The following is an 18,629-nucleotide window of genomic DNA, read 5'->3' as shown; positions in this document are numbered from 1 at the left end:
TAATTGCAAAAGAAACAATTTTACTATTTTTCGAAGAAAAAATAGCCGAGTAACAACCAAAAAAAAGTCCCAAAAAATCTACGAAGGGGAAAGTGAAAAAATATCACTTTTAATGTACACTTATCGTATCAATCGTGTTACGCTACCTCAGGGCTACCGTAGCGCGGTATTTGATCGAAGGGACGCAACTCGTTTCAACACGACAACAACAATTTTCCCGAGTAGCAGAGCGAAATGTGCCGGTAAGTTATAAAATCTTCAATTCATTTCATTATCTTTATGAAACTAATTGTGCTTTAAAAACAAAGCTAATTTGGTGAAGTTTTGGTGAAGTTTTCTTCTAGTGTTAGCGTCTAAAACATATGATATCGCAAATCAGACCTTCTCGGGAAAGGACGATTTGTTTACATTTGAGAACCAAAATAACCGCTCATACAAAGTATATTTCCCGTTCTTTATGATATAAATGTCCTTATTTATGCCATGTAACCTTATAGAACAACAGTTTTATTCATGATATAGAAGACAAACCCTAAATTTTGAGTGAAGTCAACACAAACTAGCAGACGCATTTTCATCGAAAAATAAACTATGGAAGCCCATGCATGCCGCCTCAAAACGTTATTACGTCAACATTTTAACGACCTATTGAGGTTCGGCTGGAAAATCCTTTCTTATAACTAATAATTATCAGAATAATGTTAGAAATCATGCATACATGAGGATCTCGGGTGGTATATTCCTCTTTAGCGCTGGTGTTAGCGGGGGGGGGGGGGGGGGGGGGGGGGTTACCTAGATACATTCAAATAACGTTAAAGTAAAAGAAGGGCCTACTGCATACTGCATTGATAATTCATTCTGAAATTCCTCGGGTTCAATAACTGTACAAAGCATTATTAATTAATCATATAATTCTGTTTTTTTTTTTCATATTTACACATATTTTTCTTCATTTTCAGCTTCTTTCTAACTTAGTTTGGCAGCGAAAACAACACATGACAGATAATAATGACCAGCGCATAAGTGTAAGTTTTCGTATTTTGTTTTAGTGTAAATAATTCCAAAAAATCAAATTACACGAACATATGATCGTAAATATCATGTCCTTATATAAATTTATATTCATATTCAAGTATGATCAATGGCATTTATATGATTTGTTTACTATTTATTTGCTTTATTGTTTTGTTTTTTTCGTTTAATTTTTCCTTTTTACAGTTTCATTTCAATGTCGTTGATGCCGATTGATTCTACGCCCTCATAGAAGTGGAGTTCCTTGGTTTTAGCTAAGTTTGGTTTATATACAGTTAATAAAACACTTCAGACAATAGACAGGTTTATTCTTGAGTTTTGATGACGTTTTCAGTTTTAGTTTTATACTTTCCATTATAACTTTACATCAAAATACAACAAGAAAGTGTTTCCTTACTTTGCAGGACTATCAAGATGGAGTCTGTGCCATGCGTCATATGCAGAACGTCAATCAGCAATATATCCCATGCAGTTCAGTTAAGAGAAAAAGGCAGCATAACGATCAATAATGTAAGTAGAGAGAGGGGCGATTCCTTAATTACAAAGCCCGGGGAGTATGTACATACAACATGCAGGAAAAAATATACCCATCCTACCAACCTTGCTAGGGAGCTGACGCCAAGGAAATGTGAAGATGGCAGCGCATATGCACCTTCTCTCCGATCTCAGATATGTTTCCAGTTTGCCACTCATTGCCTTTTCTGTGGACAGGTAGCAAAGTCTTCCAACAAGAAAAGAGGTATGGATGTTTTTCAGGTACGGACGAGTGATTTTCAAAATGTCATCATCAAAGCATGTGAGGAAAGAGAAGATGAATGGGCGTCACAGGTAATCGGACGGATTCAGTCAATCAATGATTTGCATGCAGCAGATGCCATTTACCACCAGACATGTAATGTAAATTTTAGGACAAAGAAGTCTATTCCATTGGCATTTACCCCAGACAGCAAGAAAAGCAAAGCAGTTAAAGGGCGGCCTAACTTAAGTCATGAATATTTTTTGACGATTGTCGCTTACCTTAAAAACAATGACACAGAACAAATTACAGTTAAGGATCTTGTAGACAAAATGTCAATGATGTGTGGGGATTTAGCTTACAGTACAGTATACATGAAGAAGAAGCTTCTTGAACACTTTGGAGAGGCCATTTTGATAACGGATAAAAGCGGAAATCCAGGTATTGTAACTCTGCGGGAAACAGCAAAATCAATCATCCAAGAATTTTATCGACGACCTAAAGAGAACCAAGAGGATGAAAGATCTGCCATCATTGAAACTGCAGCAAAGCTCCTGCAATCTGAAATTAAGTCAATTCCAGCTTCAAAGACATTTTTCCCAGCAGCATCCGACATATCTTCCATTGAACACAATCTGGAATATATCCCAAACAACCTCCAAAATTTTCTACGATTGCTCTTCAGCGAGAAAGATTCAAACTTAAAAGTATCGTCTATAGGCCAAGCTATCATCCAAGCAACCCGTCCAAGAGTCTTACAGCCACCACTTCAGCTTGGATTAGGAGTTCAACTTCACCATCATTTTGCTTCTAAATTCCTGATTGACATTTGCCACAGCCTTGGATTTTGCTCATCATACGCCGAAGTTCAGAAGTTTGAGGCGAGTGCAGCAGCATCTCTCGGTACTTCCATTCATGGCATATTACCTGGGAGCTGCATCCAGTTTGTCGCGGACAATGTTGATCACAATGTCCGAACCTTGGACGGAAATAACAGCTTCCATGGAATGGGAATCATTGCAGGAGTGACACCAGGGATATACACTAGCCGGCCTATTTCTCGTGTGGATGTGGCACCAGACTACCTAAAGCTGTTGGGAAGAATAGAGATAGCGAGCTACCGACAACCCACCAACTCTATGGCGTCATTATCTTTTCCCAAACTGAGAGTTATGGAAAGGACAGATTCGGCTGTACGGCTTGATGTTTTCCTGAAGACAATCTGGACATTAAGGTCACCAATGCCAGGGTGGGCTGGAGTTATGCAGATGGTCCAGAATGGAAGCCATCCTGGGAAATCAGCAATCACATTTCTTCCTATGATCGACATGAGCCCAAGTGACATGACGTGTATCTACTCCACACTGGAATTCACATGCAAGCTGGCTAGGGAAAACAGAACGACTCCAATTATTACTTTTGATCAGCCTCTGTACTGGAAGGCATACACCATCATTGCCAACGAACCTCAGGGAAGTAGCATCAAGACTACCGTCCTTCGACTCGGAGGATTTCATCTCCAGATGAGTTTTCTTGGAGCTATTGGCTACATAATGGACGGATCCGGTCTTCAACAGATACTAGAAACAGTATATGCACCGAACGCTGTCACACACATTCTGAGCGGGAAGGCCGTTGCGCGAGCCGTCAGGGGACATATGTTGATTGATACTGCGATACATGCTCTTCTTGTGTCCCGTGCTTTTGGCACCGACACAGAGACCGGACAACATGAAGAAGGACACCTTCTTGCTACAGCTGCTGATCTCTATGACAGCTTTACCACAGGCGATATACCCATGGACACATTAATGTCAAGTGATGCCATAGAAGATATAGCAAATGCGCTTTCCAGAGAGGTCGGATCACTGAATGGTCGACGAACAGCTAATCTTTGGATTCGATACACAGATATGGTGCAACTGCTCAAGTCCTACATCAGAGCCGAGAGAATAGGGGATTGGAATCTTCATCTGAAATGTGTCCACGAGATGTTGCCATATTTTGCTGCTTCGGGGCACAATTTGTATGCAAAGTCTGCATACACATATCTTGCTACAATGCAGACCCTCAACTCCACACATCCGGATGTTTGCGCTTTATTCATGAATGGATACCATGTTCTGAGAAGAAGTGATAGATATTGGGCTGGTCTGTCTTCAGATCTTGTCATTGAGCAGGAGTTGATGAGGAGTGTAAAGACGACTGGCGGCTTGACAAGAGGACGGGGGATGGGGGAGGTCCAGAGATCTCAATGGCTGCTGTCTATGCCAGCTTGTGCTGATGTGAATAATGCGATGCAAGCCTTAACTGGGACTGGGTATCAGACAAGTGAGCAGCACAAAGAGACTTCGACAGCAAGACAGGAAAAAGATTGCCAAGATGTAAAGACAATTCTTGCAGTGTTGAAGGAGCGAAATCCATTTTCAGATGACCCATCGCTTCGTAATTTAGAAACCGGGGAAACTGCAGATGATGCCGTGAACCAGGATTCAGCACGAGAAGTAGGAAAGGCAATAATTGAAGAAATGACTGGCCATAGCATTCTTGAACATTCCTTCAAAAGATCAAAGCAAGTTGTTACTCTTGGTACAAAAACATGTGTTAAAGTTGATGGGGATAGGATTGAAGTGGACCCCCAGCTTCTATTTCAGCGTCTTACTGTGGCTTCAGGCCACATGTATGATGATCCGACTGAATTGTTCAAATACGAACTGTGTGGATTTCCATCTTCTTTATTTGATTCTTCGGGATTGCCGAGACAGGCTCAGAAACCAGCTCTAGCTGATGCAATATGGAATACAGGAAATTGTAGCTCAGAGTCACTCCCAAGCGACATCATAAGTGTTATTGACGGAGGTTCTCTGCTTCAGAGAATTCCATGGGCACTAGGAGCATCTTTTTCATCCATCTGTAGTGCATATGTCGAGTATGTCAGTAGGAAATATGACAAACCAACTGTTGTATTTGATGGCTACCTTAATGGACCAACAATCAAAGATGTTACTCACATGCGGCGTAACAGGGGGACCTATTCGAGAAGAATAGCGGACTTTACTGAGAACATGCCATGTAGAACGAAGAAGGAAGCATTCCTATCCAATCCGGAAAACAAGCAGGCCTTCATTAATTTACTTAGTTCCAAACTGCAAGACAAAGGATTTGTCACTGTTCATGCTGAAGATGATGCAGATCTGTCTATCGTCCAGACTGCGGTGTCTTGTGCAGGAATGCAGCCTGTAGAGGTAGTTGGAGAGGATACCGACCTTCTTGTCCTGTTATGCTTCCATGCCAACACTGCATCCAGTAACATTTATTTTCGAAGCGAAATCAACAGGACATCTGGAAAAGAGTCGAAGATATGGGATATAAACCGCACGAAAAAAACACTTGGCGAAGATCTGTGCAATTCATTGCTTGCGTTGCATGCACTTACCGGATGCGATTCTACTTCTCGCCTCTTTGGTATAGGGAAAGGTGCCGCTTTTAAGAAGTTTCAACAGAGTCAATATCTGATTTCCCAAGCTGCAGTTTTCATATCAGCCGATGCAACTTGCAGTAGAGTTGTCCAGGCAGGTGAAAACATTATCATCGCATTGTATGGTGGAACCCCAAATGAAGCACTTGATGTTCTCCGCTATCGCAAATTTGCATTGAAGGTGAGGACGGGAACAAAATCCATCCAAGTAAACACACTGCCACCAACTTCAGATGCAGCGCGTTTTCATAGCATGCGCTCATATTTACAGTGTCACTGCTGGATAGGAGAGAATTCGCAGGAGCCATCGGATTGGGGATGGTCTTTGAAAGACGGAAAATTGCTCCCTTTAAAGTCAAAAATGGCAGCTGCGCCAGAACATCTACTGAAAATAATTCGATGCAGCTGTAAGATCAATTGTGAAAACAAAAGGTGCAGCTGTAGGAAGTACGGTTTAGAATGTTCACCTGCGTGTAAAGAGTGTAGAGGAATCAGCTGTTCAAATTCTGATTCTGTGACAACTGATAGCAACGAGGATCTTTAACAATTTTCGCTGTTGACAGGCATGACTAGAGTTTACAATATTAAGAACGCTGACATGTAATTGCAGTGAGGTAACAGCAAAAGTATTGGAAGCGAAAACAATTGTTTATAAAATGTATTCTCATATAGATATTGTAGACTTTATGGTGAAATAGACAGATTATAATATACAAGAACAAACAGATCTTCAGATATGGATTGAAGAACAGTATTTTGGTAGTTGTTTTCAAGATGAAAAAACGCCGTGTGGTGAATATTAATAATGAAATGTAATACCAAAATCAATTTATTTATGGAGATAAGACTCAAATATGAGTTATGACCAATCGTATGGGTAAGAAGAATATTGAAGAAATCAAGAAGATTCTTAAGGGAATGTCTCTAAGCAGTAAGTGTAAGTCATTGATAAGCTACATATGATGCTGTATTATATATAAACATTGATTTTGCAATCTGAAGTAGCTAATTTTCCTGAAAATAAATTAAGTCTGGTTTATACACCGATTTTAGAAACATTGCAATTGATAATTATATTTAAAATTAACATTATTATTCATTATTTTGCAAAAAAAAATACTGTAATTGGTTTGGAAATATCACTTACAATGTACAAATGACATTAGAAATGAAATTTAGGAGAAATGTAAGATTTTTTTTTCGTTTTTTAGCAACATTTCAATCAAAAATTGAGAAAATATTGATTTTTCCCTCAAGGGAGATAATTATGACGTCACAATGACGTCATACATTGTCAAAAAAAATTGGAACTGATTTTAGGGATCAATTTTGGGTTCTATCTCTCATAATATATATGATTCGTTGACATATCTTTCTTAGAATTAATTAAATGAGATTTATAATACCCCCACCCCCATTTTTACCCCATCACTCTTTTGGTCAACCAGCATAGGTATACACGTTTTTTTCTCAATGTTCCACATCAATGATTTTCTGGGACTTTTAGATTCCAGAAATATAGATGTTCAACTTTGTAAAAAACTACAAATAAATTCTTTTGCAATTAGTTTGACCTTTAAGCTATTTTTGGCATAAAATGACTGGACTATTGGGAGTTAAGCAATACAAAGGGAGGAAAGCATAGATCATACATCTAACTAGGTCTATAAGTTTGGCCTACTTTAGTTAAAGTATTGATTTAACGGAAGTGCTTGGCGATTGAGGAACTCTTCACAAAGAAGGTTACAAACGTCTCCTCAAAAATGACAAGAAAGCAGCACACTCATGATGATCAAGAAAGAAAATTGTCATCGGAAGTTGATATCAGCGTTGTTTATTTATAACACAGTTATTGATTTTAGTTCTTTTACATTTAACACATACGGTAAGTAAATATATAGTATTTACATGTGATTTGTACCGTAGGATTCGATTGTCTGTTTCCATATTGTTTGGTTGCATTGGTAGGCCTAAAAACAAGTATTTTCAAAGTCGGAACGTTGTATAGTCTACTACTGTGATATCGAATAGAACAGACCCAGTGGATCACAGAACATTTTATAGTTGTGCATCGATGATTTGAAACTGTCAGACGATGTAGTTGTTTGGGTGTTAGGCATCCGTATCAATATATATATATTCACTTTTTACAATTAACAGATTAAAACTTGCCACACATCCAATTGAGACAGGATGAAGTTTCCTGACTCTAGATTAGATTGGACATTTTGTTAATTAGTTTATTTCTGGTTGAAGTCTACAAAGCTAATCCTGTATACTGTACCAGGCTTGGTATTTTGCAAATATTGATTATATACATTATTATATTTGTATCCCCCACGTGCACTTTCACTTTCAATTTGGGTTTGTCCGTCTGTCACGATTTGTTTCCGACCAATAACTATAACAAATGTTAGCAACGATTTTTTTTTCAAAATTATAGATATATAACAATTACAGGTTTAAAGCCAAGTTTGATTGCCATTTTTGCCAGACTTTATTTGATCAAGTTATGGGTCCCTTCATTAATTACAACAGAGACATATATACAGAAGCATCCTTTTCTGCAGTTTTTCTTGATATCAAGGTTAAACACCTTAAGGGATGGGCAAAGTTTGATTGCTGGAAATTATTTGGCAGCGTTATCACCCTCCTGAATATTGGGAAAAAATCCTGCTGTTTCCATGCAATAACTCGAGCTCCTACAAATATTATCTGATTATCATCAAACTTGGTAACAAGAGTTATTTTTCTTTGATTTAATGAAAAAAAAAATTGCTGTTAAATATAATAATTTAACTTCTGTATAAGGCTTTACTTATTCCTTTGAATTTCAGACGATTTCAGACAATATGTGACAATATGTACATTTATTATCATTCTGTCAAGCTATGTGTAATGTTTACTTCTAACCTGTCTGGAAATTAAAGGGGGATATAATTTCCACGAAATTGCTTGTTATTATTTATATTACATCATATACTGAAGTTCTATAAATTCAGATATACAAAAAGTTAAGGACTTAGGTTGATATGAATACTAGCTTTGCAATTAAAGAACAATTAGATGTCTGGTATGTAGTACATGCACATTGCATGTCAGAATGTCCAAGTCTGGTGTTGGGCCAGAGGAACCTCTGGTATTATTTTACAAGACATTCAAAAATGTAGTTTGTGTTTTGGAATATGTTACTTTCATACTTTATATTGAATGTACAATGTACATAAAAAAATTATGCACTATATTACTATTGATTGATATTTATTTGTGATGTTAAAATTGTCTACATCTTCTCATGCTTTTTCAGTTTGATCCAAAGGCAGGATGGACAATATATTGGTAGGGATCCTGTCTTCTGCACATCCAGACAGCTTGAAAAAGCAGCTAATTCAGAAGATAGCTACCCGAGGTTCTCAGCCACAACCAGTGAAGGTGATACAATCAGTCCTAGAATTGATGGCTAAATGGTACCTGGAGGGAGATTCAGATGTAGCTCTGAGTGAGGGTCTGTCTGTGTACAAGCTATGGGCCAAATACAATCTGTCTGTGTTTGAGGAATATTTCAGTCGTCAGTACCTATTAACACTCTTGTCTAGTACCTACAGAAATGAATCAAATGCAGTCACCCTTCTCCATGAGAGCATGATTCTTTTGCAGCGCTCACCAGTGTGTAGCAGTCACATGCAGGTCATAGAAGCCAAGGCTATTAGCTACATCAGAGAACATCCCTCTCTTCCATGCATTTCAAATTTTGTCAAATTTTTGAAGGAGTTTCGTTCGTGTATACCCAAAGGGGACTTTACTGGACGCTTTTGTGTTGCCCTCATAGATGCACTAAGTATCTGTTCTGTTCCCGATACCCATGAAGATGTCCGTCAATATGTATTGGAAGCAGAAAATGTCTCTAGTCTCATAAAAGATATCTGGGACAAGACCGACTCTGAGGTGGTGATGATGTCATTGAAAGCAATCTTTGGTATAATATCATCTATTGATGAAGCTGGAGTTGAACCATCATTTTGTCTTGGAGCTCTTGCCCAGCATATACCAACAGAAATGTTAAAAATTGTTGTGAAATTCACAATCAACAATCCTGCCATTGATAACTCCAGCATGACCACAGCCCTTCAGAGGATTGTTGATTGGCTGCAGTGGCCGACAGCCAGAAACATTGACCAATGGATCATAGCGTTCCTTAAGGGTCTAGCAGCAGTCAAACGATACAGTATTCTGATCAATGTTACAGAGACAAAGATAGAACAGGTTAGTATAAAGACAGATAACTGGGTTGGAGTCAGCTTTTTTCAAAAGTCTTCCACAATGTTATTTGTATAATTTATGAAAACATGACAGATTTTTAAAATATTTCTGTGTCCTCAATGACTTTCTATTAGTTTTGATAATGACATAGAATCGGTTATACATTGACTCTAGTGATACAACTCTTAACAGATTATGTTGGAGTGGAGTACCTTGGCAAAATGAATCTAATGAAATGTCTTGATTAAAGAAATGCATCTCATTTACTATCAATGATTATACTTATGTAAATGTATTGCTTGGTTTGAAATACTATTTTTCTCTACAGGTCTTTGAGAAGACACATGTATTGCTTGGTTTGAAATACTATTTTTCTCTACAGGTCTTTGAGAAGACACATGTATTGCTTGGTTTGAAATACTATTTTTCTCTACAGGTCTTTGAGAAGACACATGTATTGCTTGGTTTGAAGTACTATTTTTCTCTACAGGTCTTTGAGAAGGTGTCTTTCCCTCTTGTACGCAATTCTGCCATCAACGTTTTGTCACACATGTTGTTCAGCTTTCAACATTCTCCACAGCCATTCCATAAGGTATGTAAAAAATTGTTAATGTAGACATGGATTTTCAAATCAAAGACGGCTCATTGTTAATTACAATATTAATGCTAATACATGTACCTTGTTTATTTATTAGGCCCTACCAGTGAATCTGGCGGGACTACATGCATGTATATGTTTCCTCTCCATCTGTCTTGTATGTATGTACATAATGTCAAAGTTGTCAACGCTCTAACGACTTGATTTCTTGAGGGATTTTGTTTATTAATTCAGTGAATAACTGGTGTATATCATGTTTCCTACTTTGGTGGATAACTGGTGTAGGTCATGTTTCCTACTTTGGTGGATAACTGGTGTAGGTCATGTTATACTTTGGTGGATAACTTGTGTATATCATGTTTACTACTTTGGTGGATAACTGGTGTATATGTTAGACACTGTTACTATTTTTAGCTTGGGTTGGTAGGGGAACATGCATTGCTTAAGTAATACCCAGACTTATCAATCTTTATGACCTATATATTAAATGACTTATATAATATGACTTGTTTAATCTGTATGACTTATATAATCTGTGAGACTTATCAATTTGTATGACTTATCAATTTGTATGACTTATCAATTTGTATATAATCTGTATGACTTATATAATCTGTATGACTTATCAATTTGTATATAATCTGTATGACTTATATAATCTGTATGACTTATCAATTTGTATGACTTATCAATTTGTATGACTTATCAATCTGTATGACTTATCAATCTGTATGACTTATATAATCTGTATGACTTATACAATATGTATGACTTATACAATTTGTATGACTTATCAATTTGTATGACTTATCAATCTGTATGACTTATATAATCTGTATGACTTATACAATATGTATGACTTATACAATTTGTATGACTTATCAATCTGTATGACTTATCAATTTGTATGACTTATCAATTTGTATGACTTATACAATATGTATGACTTATACAATCTGTATGACTTATATAATCTGTATGACTTATATAATCTATATGATTAGTTCTTCTTTCTCTTTTACTCTGAAACTAAAACATTCTCCCATACCTGATGAAGTTGTTCCCCAATCGCTGTTAATGTCAGTAACATTTGGTTTTACTCTCTACGTTGGCTGTAACATCAAAACATGATACACCAGGTAGAACACCTGTTTGGCCAATGTAATCAGGCGAGGCAATCATAAACATAGTGAGAAAATGTGATCCAAACACAATTTTCTACAGTTATGATCGGCTTTTGGTTCAGTGACCTACATGTAATGAGTAGTGACCTATTTAATTGTCTATATGTATAGTGGACAAACATTTATCAATGATATGTTTTGTTATAGATGCTTCCCATGATACCTGTCATATATAGGAAACTGAAAGAGGAGAACTCGGCGGAAGCTATCCATGGCCCTGAGCAGGCTAGCTGATGTACTACACTGCTGTATGTACCTCCATGCTGGCTATCCTGATCTCTATGACTCTGTGCTGGTGCTTTTCAAGGTAAGTAAATATATCATATGTACTGTGTCCATCAATGGTGGTTTGATTATTGTCATAACAGAGAGATCTCCTTATATCTGTTCCAGAATATATATGGAACAGCAAAGCTTAAGAAAAATGATTGATAATGGTGTTCTTGTGGCTAGTAAGAATATAGCATATGATGAAGATTAAGCATTGAACTGTCACCATAAGGAATTTATAGTTGTTTTAATGACACAGCTTTGCAGACAAACAATTAATAACTATATATTTCATTTTAAGATAGATCCATGCCTATGTAAATCACATCAGTTTTATGATTTTAGTAATTTTCACTTTGATAAATTGAAGGTTTAATTGAAACTGTATTGAATTTATTTAGACAAATACATCTGCTATTATCCAGTTCACAAATGACCTTGATTTAAAGCACAATGCTTTGACTAAGTTATGTTTTGGATCTATACATGTATTTGCCACAAACCATTGAATACATGTTGTAGGATTATCCAAAGCCTGATGCTGATACTATGAGGACTAAGTTGGATGAAAACAAGTGGACAGCTCAGAAATCTGATAGTGCTAATTACATATCAAAAGTCACGCAGAAATCTGAAACCGGCAAAACAGGACTTTTCAACCTGGGCAATACCTGCTTCCTGAACAGTGTTATACAGACCCTGTATATGTGTGATGAGTAAGTTATACAGACCCTGTATATGTGTAATAAGTTATACAGACCCTGTATATGTGTAGTAAGTTATACAGACCCTGTATATGTGTAGTAAGTTATACAGACCTGTATATGTGTAATAAGTTATACAGACCCTGTATATGTGTAATAAGTTATACATACCCTGTATATGTGTGATGAGTAAGTTATACAGACCCTGTATATGTGTAGTAAGTTATACAGACCCTGTATATGTGTAGTAAGTTATACAGACCCTGTATATGTGTAGTAAGTTATACAGACCCTGTATATGTGTAGTAAGTTATACAGACCCTGTATATGTGTAGTAAGTTATACAGACCCTGTATATGTGTGTGGTTAGTAAGTTATACAGACCCTGTATATGTGTAGTAAGTTATACAGACCCTGTATATGTGTAGTAAGTTATACAGACCCTGTATATGTGTAGTAAGTTATACAGACCCTGTATATGTGTAGTAAGTTATACAGACCCTGTATATGTGTAGTAAGTTATACAGACCCTGTATATGTGTAGTAAGATATACAGACCCTGTATATTTTTGATGAGTGAGTTATACAGACCCTGTATATGTGTAGTAAGTTATACAGACCCTGTATATGTGTAGTAAGATATACAGACCCTGTATATTTGTGATGAGTGAGTTATACAGACCCTGTATATGTGTAGTAAGTTATACAGACCCTGTATATGTGTGGTAGTAAGTTATACAGACGCTGTATATGTGTGATGATGTGTTTGTCCTTGAACAGTAATTTTATGTTGCGTCATTCTTTGTATTTATTCAGTTTTAGGAGAGCAGTTTTAGGACATGCCCCATCTCCACACCAACTCCTAATGGCAAAGCTGCAGTATGTGTTCGCATTTCTGAGTCATACTCAGGTAATTACAGCTACAAATAAAGATGTACAGAAATTATGGTGTCGGACATAGCTGAATCTGTCTTATAGAAGTGTCATTGTGAAGAAAATTTGACCTTATAGTGTGTACTGTAAAGATTACTTGAATGTCCTATCTAACAATTACAAAGTATTCCTCTATACATATAAAATCATGTAAGTTTAATGTTATAGAATACATCTATGTGGATTAAAAGGGAAAGTAATTGTATTTTTCTCTGTTGTACCTCAGAGACCTGCCTATGCAGCGATGACCTTTCTTAGAGCAGCACGACCCCCATGGTTCACAGCAGGTCACCAGCAGGACTGCTCCGAGTTCCTCAAATTCCTAATTGATCAGCTGCATGAACAAGAGGTTCATGATCTTAAAAAGGAGATGTTGGATCACCATGGCAGGAAAGATAAAGATGGGGATGTTAACATGGCTACCAGTCCAAATAAATCTGACGACGATTTCGAAACAACTGTTCGGGAACACTTTGGTGGAAAAATGGTTACAACTTATACTTGCTTAAATTGCATGAATGAATCTTCAAGAATGGAGCATTTTAGTGACATTCCACTGGCATTTCCCGATACAGAAAACTCCGGTGAGGGAATGACATTAATAGGGGGTGATGGTAAGAAAACTTCTCCTAGAGACAATAAATTAGGAGAGGAGTCACCAGCCAAGGACAGTACTACAGAGTCATCGCCAAAGTCTCAGGCGGAGGCAGTGAAACAACTACATCTGAATGACTTGCTCCAATATTACCTGCAGCCCGAGAAGTTGACGGGTGACAATAAGTATCACTGTGATAAGTGTGGGGGACTTCAGGAAGGAGAGAGGAAACTCAAGGTGCTTAAAGCACCTGATCACCTTATCCTCACACTTCTCAGGTTCTCCTATAATGTTAAGCTCCAGACAAGGTCAAAGACATTCCAGGAAGTCAAATATCCCAGAACTTTGATCCTTCCTGTTGAAAACTTGCCAGTTTCTCAAAAGGAGGATGTGAGTAAAAGGAAGTCACTACGTAGTGCGGTGACTGGACAGATAGAAAAGTGTGGTGTTAATGTTAACACTAAACGAGGTGAGGTGTACGGACTTTGTGGGGTGGTAGTCCACTCCGGAACATCCTCAGACTGTGGTCATTATTACTCCTATGCACGCCACTCGATTTTCTGTGATCCTGATACTATCTGTGATAGCCTTCACCACTGTAAGAGTGAGGACGATGTTGACTTTTTACAGGACAAGTGGTATTTATTTAATGACAATCGTGTCTCGCATGCAAGCTATAGCTCTTTCTGTGATGTTACGCAGAGATTTACTAAAGACACTGCATATGTTTTGTTCTACAAAAGGATTGATACTAAAAATGCAGAGAAACAGGAACTGAATATGAATAAATCTCTTCAGGCTAAGGACGTTGATCCACCACTTCGTACGGACCTACGGATGGCTCTCAGTAAAGACAATGCCATGTTTTTACAGGTACAGAAATCATGCATGAATACGTTTATAATATGGAATAGTGTATACGTAGAAGTTATATTAATTGTATGACACTAATAGATCATGTTATATATACAGTATTTTATAGCAGTTATATATTAACCATAACAAGGAATTATATATATCTATTGTATGTCATAACATATACAATAGATATATATAATTCCTTGTTTCCTTGGCAACAGAGTATATTGCCATAGCACTGATCATGAATCAAACTTGCTTAACATTTGCATTATTATGTAGATGTGGTTAAGGCATTGAAAATACTTCAGTTGATTCCATTTAAGTTAAATCTGTAAAATGACGTTTCTACCACAGGACATAAAAACTTTCTCACCAGGTGCACTAAAAAAAAGACATTTTTTTTTTTCAAATGATGTTTTGAAACTTTTTCTTACTCTAATTTTATTTTATTCAGGAACAAGAAACCATGGCACAAAAGAAGAGCCAGTTAAGAAGGCCTGGTTCAGCAAGCACTTCTTCCTGGTTTAATTGGCAGAAGCGCGATGAAGATGATGAACCTCCAGGAAGCTGTGGGGGTGGGGGAGGGGGCCAGTATGGGGACCTAGACACATCAGGGGCAAAATTTATATTCTGAGGATTCTAATGGAATCTTTTAGGACTACTATGAATGATTCAAAGAAAGTGAGATATACATGATATTCTCATTGTTTATGTACTAGAATGTAACATATATATTATCTTTATACATGGAAATCAACTTACAAATCTAGCATGTTGTAGTATACTGAAACCTTGTTAACATAGATCTTCTGTATCTGGTAAAGATTGGACTGTAAAAAATCAGGATTTATTTGCATTGGCATAGAAATTCCTGTTTTAATTTGGTAATCTTAAAAATTTGTTTTGCCACATTGTAGCTATTAAACCTACATCAGAGACAATTCCTATTTTCCAAAGTGGAATATGTCATCCAAGCCAAGTTTAATGGGATTTTACAGACATTGTTTGATACAAAGGTAAAGCTGCTAATAAGATATACATGTACATGGAGATGTTTAATCTGAAGGTTGTATGAGATTCATACTGTCATATCAAACAGCTTGTTGTTGTAATATCTGATTTAAAGTAATCTTCACCTCAGTGAGAAATATTATATCTGGGATTGACAGGTAGCATTCAATCATTTGATGTGATATTACTAGAAACAGGTTTCCTCCCAAAACAAAAAAATTCAATTTTGTTTCCATTAATGATTTTGTTTTCTACATTGTATGTAGATAATAATATACCAAGATACAACATGATAAACATTTGATACGTATACATCAAGTATAAATTGAAGGTTATCCACTACTGCAGTGCCTCCTTATGTTGTGGGATCCATTACTTCCTTGTCTACCCTGGCCTATAAAGGATCTAGATAAGCAGACTTTTTGTTATGTTATTATACGTTGTATATATTTTACAAATGTTTGAGTTTGAATTTCACTTTTTAGTGATTTAGTTGTGGAAGTGCCAACAAAACCTGTTCAGCTGTATACTATTTATCTTTTATCTACTTGTTGTCTGACCATTTACAGATTAAACCAAAATCCGTTTTTTCTTCCATCCCATGTTTATATACATGTAATAGAATATCATAGATTTTAAAGGTAATTTTTCAAATGTTTAATTCAGTTGAAAGATTGCTTTTTTACGTGTCATATTTGAAGACATTTCATCAGTAGTCTATATTTTTTGCATTTTTGATCTTTGAATCAAATACAGCAGCATATTGAAATACACATGCAAATTAAAGATACCATGTTTTAATATTGCAAAATCTAAATATATTCAGACATCGACTCATTTAAGTATTGCCACGATCTCATTTATCTGGTTGAACTGAAATCAAAGTATAAGCTTCAAAGGTTTTGTCTAATGAATAGCAAAACAATAAGAAGATGACGTCTCTCCCGTTTCTAACAATATATAATGTTCTAACAATATATAATGTGTCTTATTATCTTGTTTTACACCTACAACTGGGCTGAAACTATCGTCGGCCACAATATATACAGATAAGAGGCTAGTTAGCATCTACAATCTGTGCCAATTGGTTCCTTTCAGGTTACAATGGTTGAACGGTTCATCCAGCAAAATGGAAGCAGCCATTTAATCTTTATTATTTATAATTACTAGGCCATGTATCTTCTAGTAAATATCCATACAGGCTGTGTTAAGAATAGTGTATACCTTTGGTATATTCTACTGTTCATTAAATACTAAGCTCCTCAAATCAACATTTTCAACTGTTAATCACAATTGTACATAATTAGGCATTGCATTTTGTACAACTTTCAACTTATTGTATAAGTACTGTGATAGAGGTCAAGGATGTATTAAGCACCAAAGATCAAAGATTGCCATAGAGGTCAAAGGTGAAACCTCAGCAATTGATTGTCATAGAGGTCAAAGATGAAACTTGTGTTGCTGGTTTGAGGATGAAAGTTTTGTTCCATATACAGGTAGCATATCTCCCTTGAAGACTTAAAATTTATGGTATTAATCTGTGAGAACATAATCAAAGAACACAGGTCAAAAAGGTGAAAAATTCATAGTGAACAAATAAAATAAGTGAAGGTTATTTGCACCACTTTGTAAAAATTGGTTTGTGTTAGGATGACCAGACAAACAGTATGTGTAGTTATCTTCACAGATGACCAGACAAACAGTATGTGTAGTTATCTTCACGGATGACCAGACAAACAGTATGTGTAGTTATCTTCACGGATGACCAGACAAACAGTATGTGTGGTTATCTTCTCGGATGACCAGACAAACAGTATATATGTGGTTATCTTCTCGGATGACCAGACAAACAGTATGTATGGTTATCTTCGCGGATGACAAGACAAACAGTATGTGTGGTTATCTTCATAGATGACCAGACAAACAGTATGTGTAGTTATCTTCTCAGATGACCAGACAAACAGTATGTGTAGTTATCTTCTCGGATGACAAGACAAACAGTATGTGTAGTTATCTTCTCAGATGAATAGACAAACAGTATGTGTAGTTATCTTCTCAGATGACCAGACAAACAGTATGTGTGGTTATCTTCACGGATGACCAGACAAACAGTATGTGTAGTTATCTTCTCAGATGACCAGACAAACAGTATGTGTAGTTATCTTCACGGATGACCAGACAAACAGTATGTGTGGTTATCTTCACGGATGACCAGACAAACAGTATGTGTAGTTATCTTCCATAAACCCACATCAATCGGATGACCCCGTTATATTTTTACCAGTAGTTATAAATCTAAAAATGATTGGTTGACACCTAATGGGTCTATTTGTATGGTGCTGTTGTTACCAAATGATGTATACTGGACATGTTTATCACAATATAAACTTCCCTTTAAATGTTGGTATCCAACAGTAAATTATCTAAAACACATTGTACTTGTGATATTTCTAGGAAATTGGAATTTAAATTTCTTCTGGATTGATACAGCTGGAGGGCTGATTACATTGACTGCATGGCTTAATGCTGTTATCAAATCCACAGAACAAATTGTATCTATGTGTGTTATTTATAATGACTTTATTAATACCCTATGATGATGTAATTGAATGAATAATTGCTATTATTGGTGCATACCTTAACAGTAAACAGTTTTAATGAATTGTTGTTTTGAATTTTCCATTGTTCTGAATGATGTCAAGCCCGATACCTTGCCCTCCGACATCTACATTATTCTTTTGGAGTGGCCTGCTAGGGATACGTGATGAGAATGCTGCAACAGATGAATGATTTTGACCTACTTTCATCATGAACTTTATCATAAATGTCAAGTTTTTAGTATACCATCATCAGATGGTGGGCTATTCAAATCACCCTGCGTCTGTGGTCTGTCTGTCAGTAAACAATTCTTGTTATAGCTATTTCTCAGAAAGTACAAAAGGGATCATTCTCAAATTTCATAGGCAA

General features: G+C 36.5%; 1 protein-coding gene across 1 annotated transcript; it reads left to right on the top strand.

The window, feature by feature from the left end:
• Positions 1-6,877: 6,877 nt before the first annotated feature.
• On the top strand, positions 6,878-18,324 carry LOC117328845 (ubiquitin carboxyl-terminal hydrolase 38-like). The gene is given in 9 exon segments (XM_033886420.1): positions 6,878-7,131; positions 8,554-9,509; positions 9,997-10,098; positions 11,436-11,503; positions 11,505-11,595; positions 12,081-12,274; positions 13,079-13,172; positions 13,422-14,663; positions 15,106-18,324. Coding segments are annotated over 8 exon segments (2,910 nt in total). The 5' UTR covers positions 6,878-7,131; positions 8,554-8,570; the 3' UTR covers positions 15,286-18,324.
• The last annotated feature ends 305 nt before the right edge of the window (positions 18,325-18,629 follow it).

Source organism: Pecten maximus, chromosome 6 (assembly GCF_902652985.1).
Source record: "Pecten maximus chromosome 6, xPecMax1.1, whole genome shotgun sequence".
Lineage (NCBI taxonomy): Eukaryota > Metazoa > Mollusca > Bivalvia > Pectinida > Pectinidae > Pecten > Pecten maximus.
The sequence above is the reverse complement of the archived record's forward strand: the minus strand, read 5'-3'. Positions and strand labels throughout refer to the sequence as shown.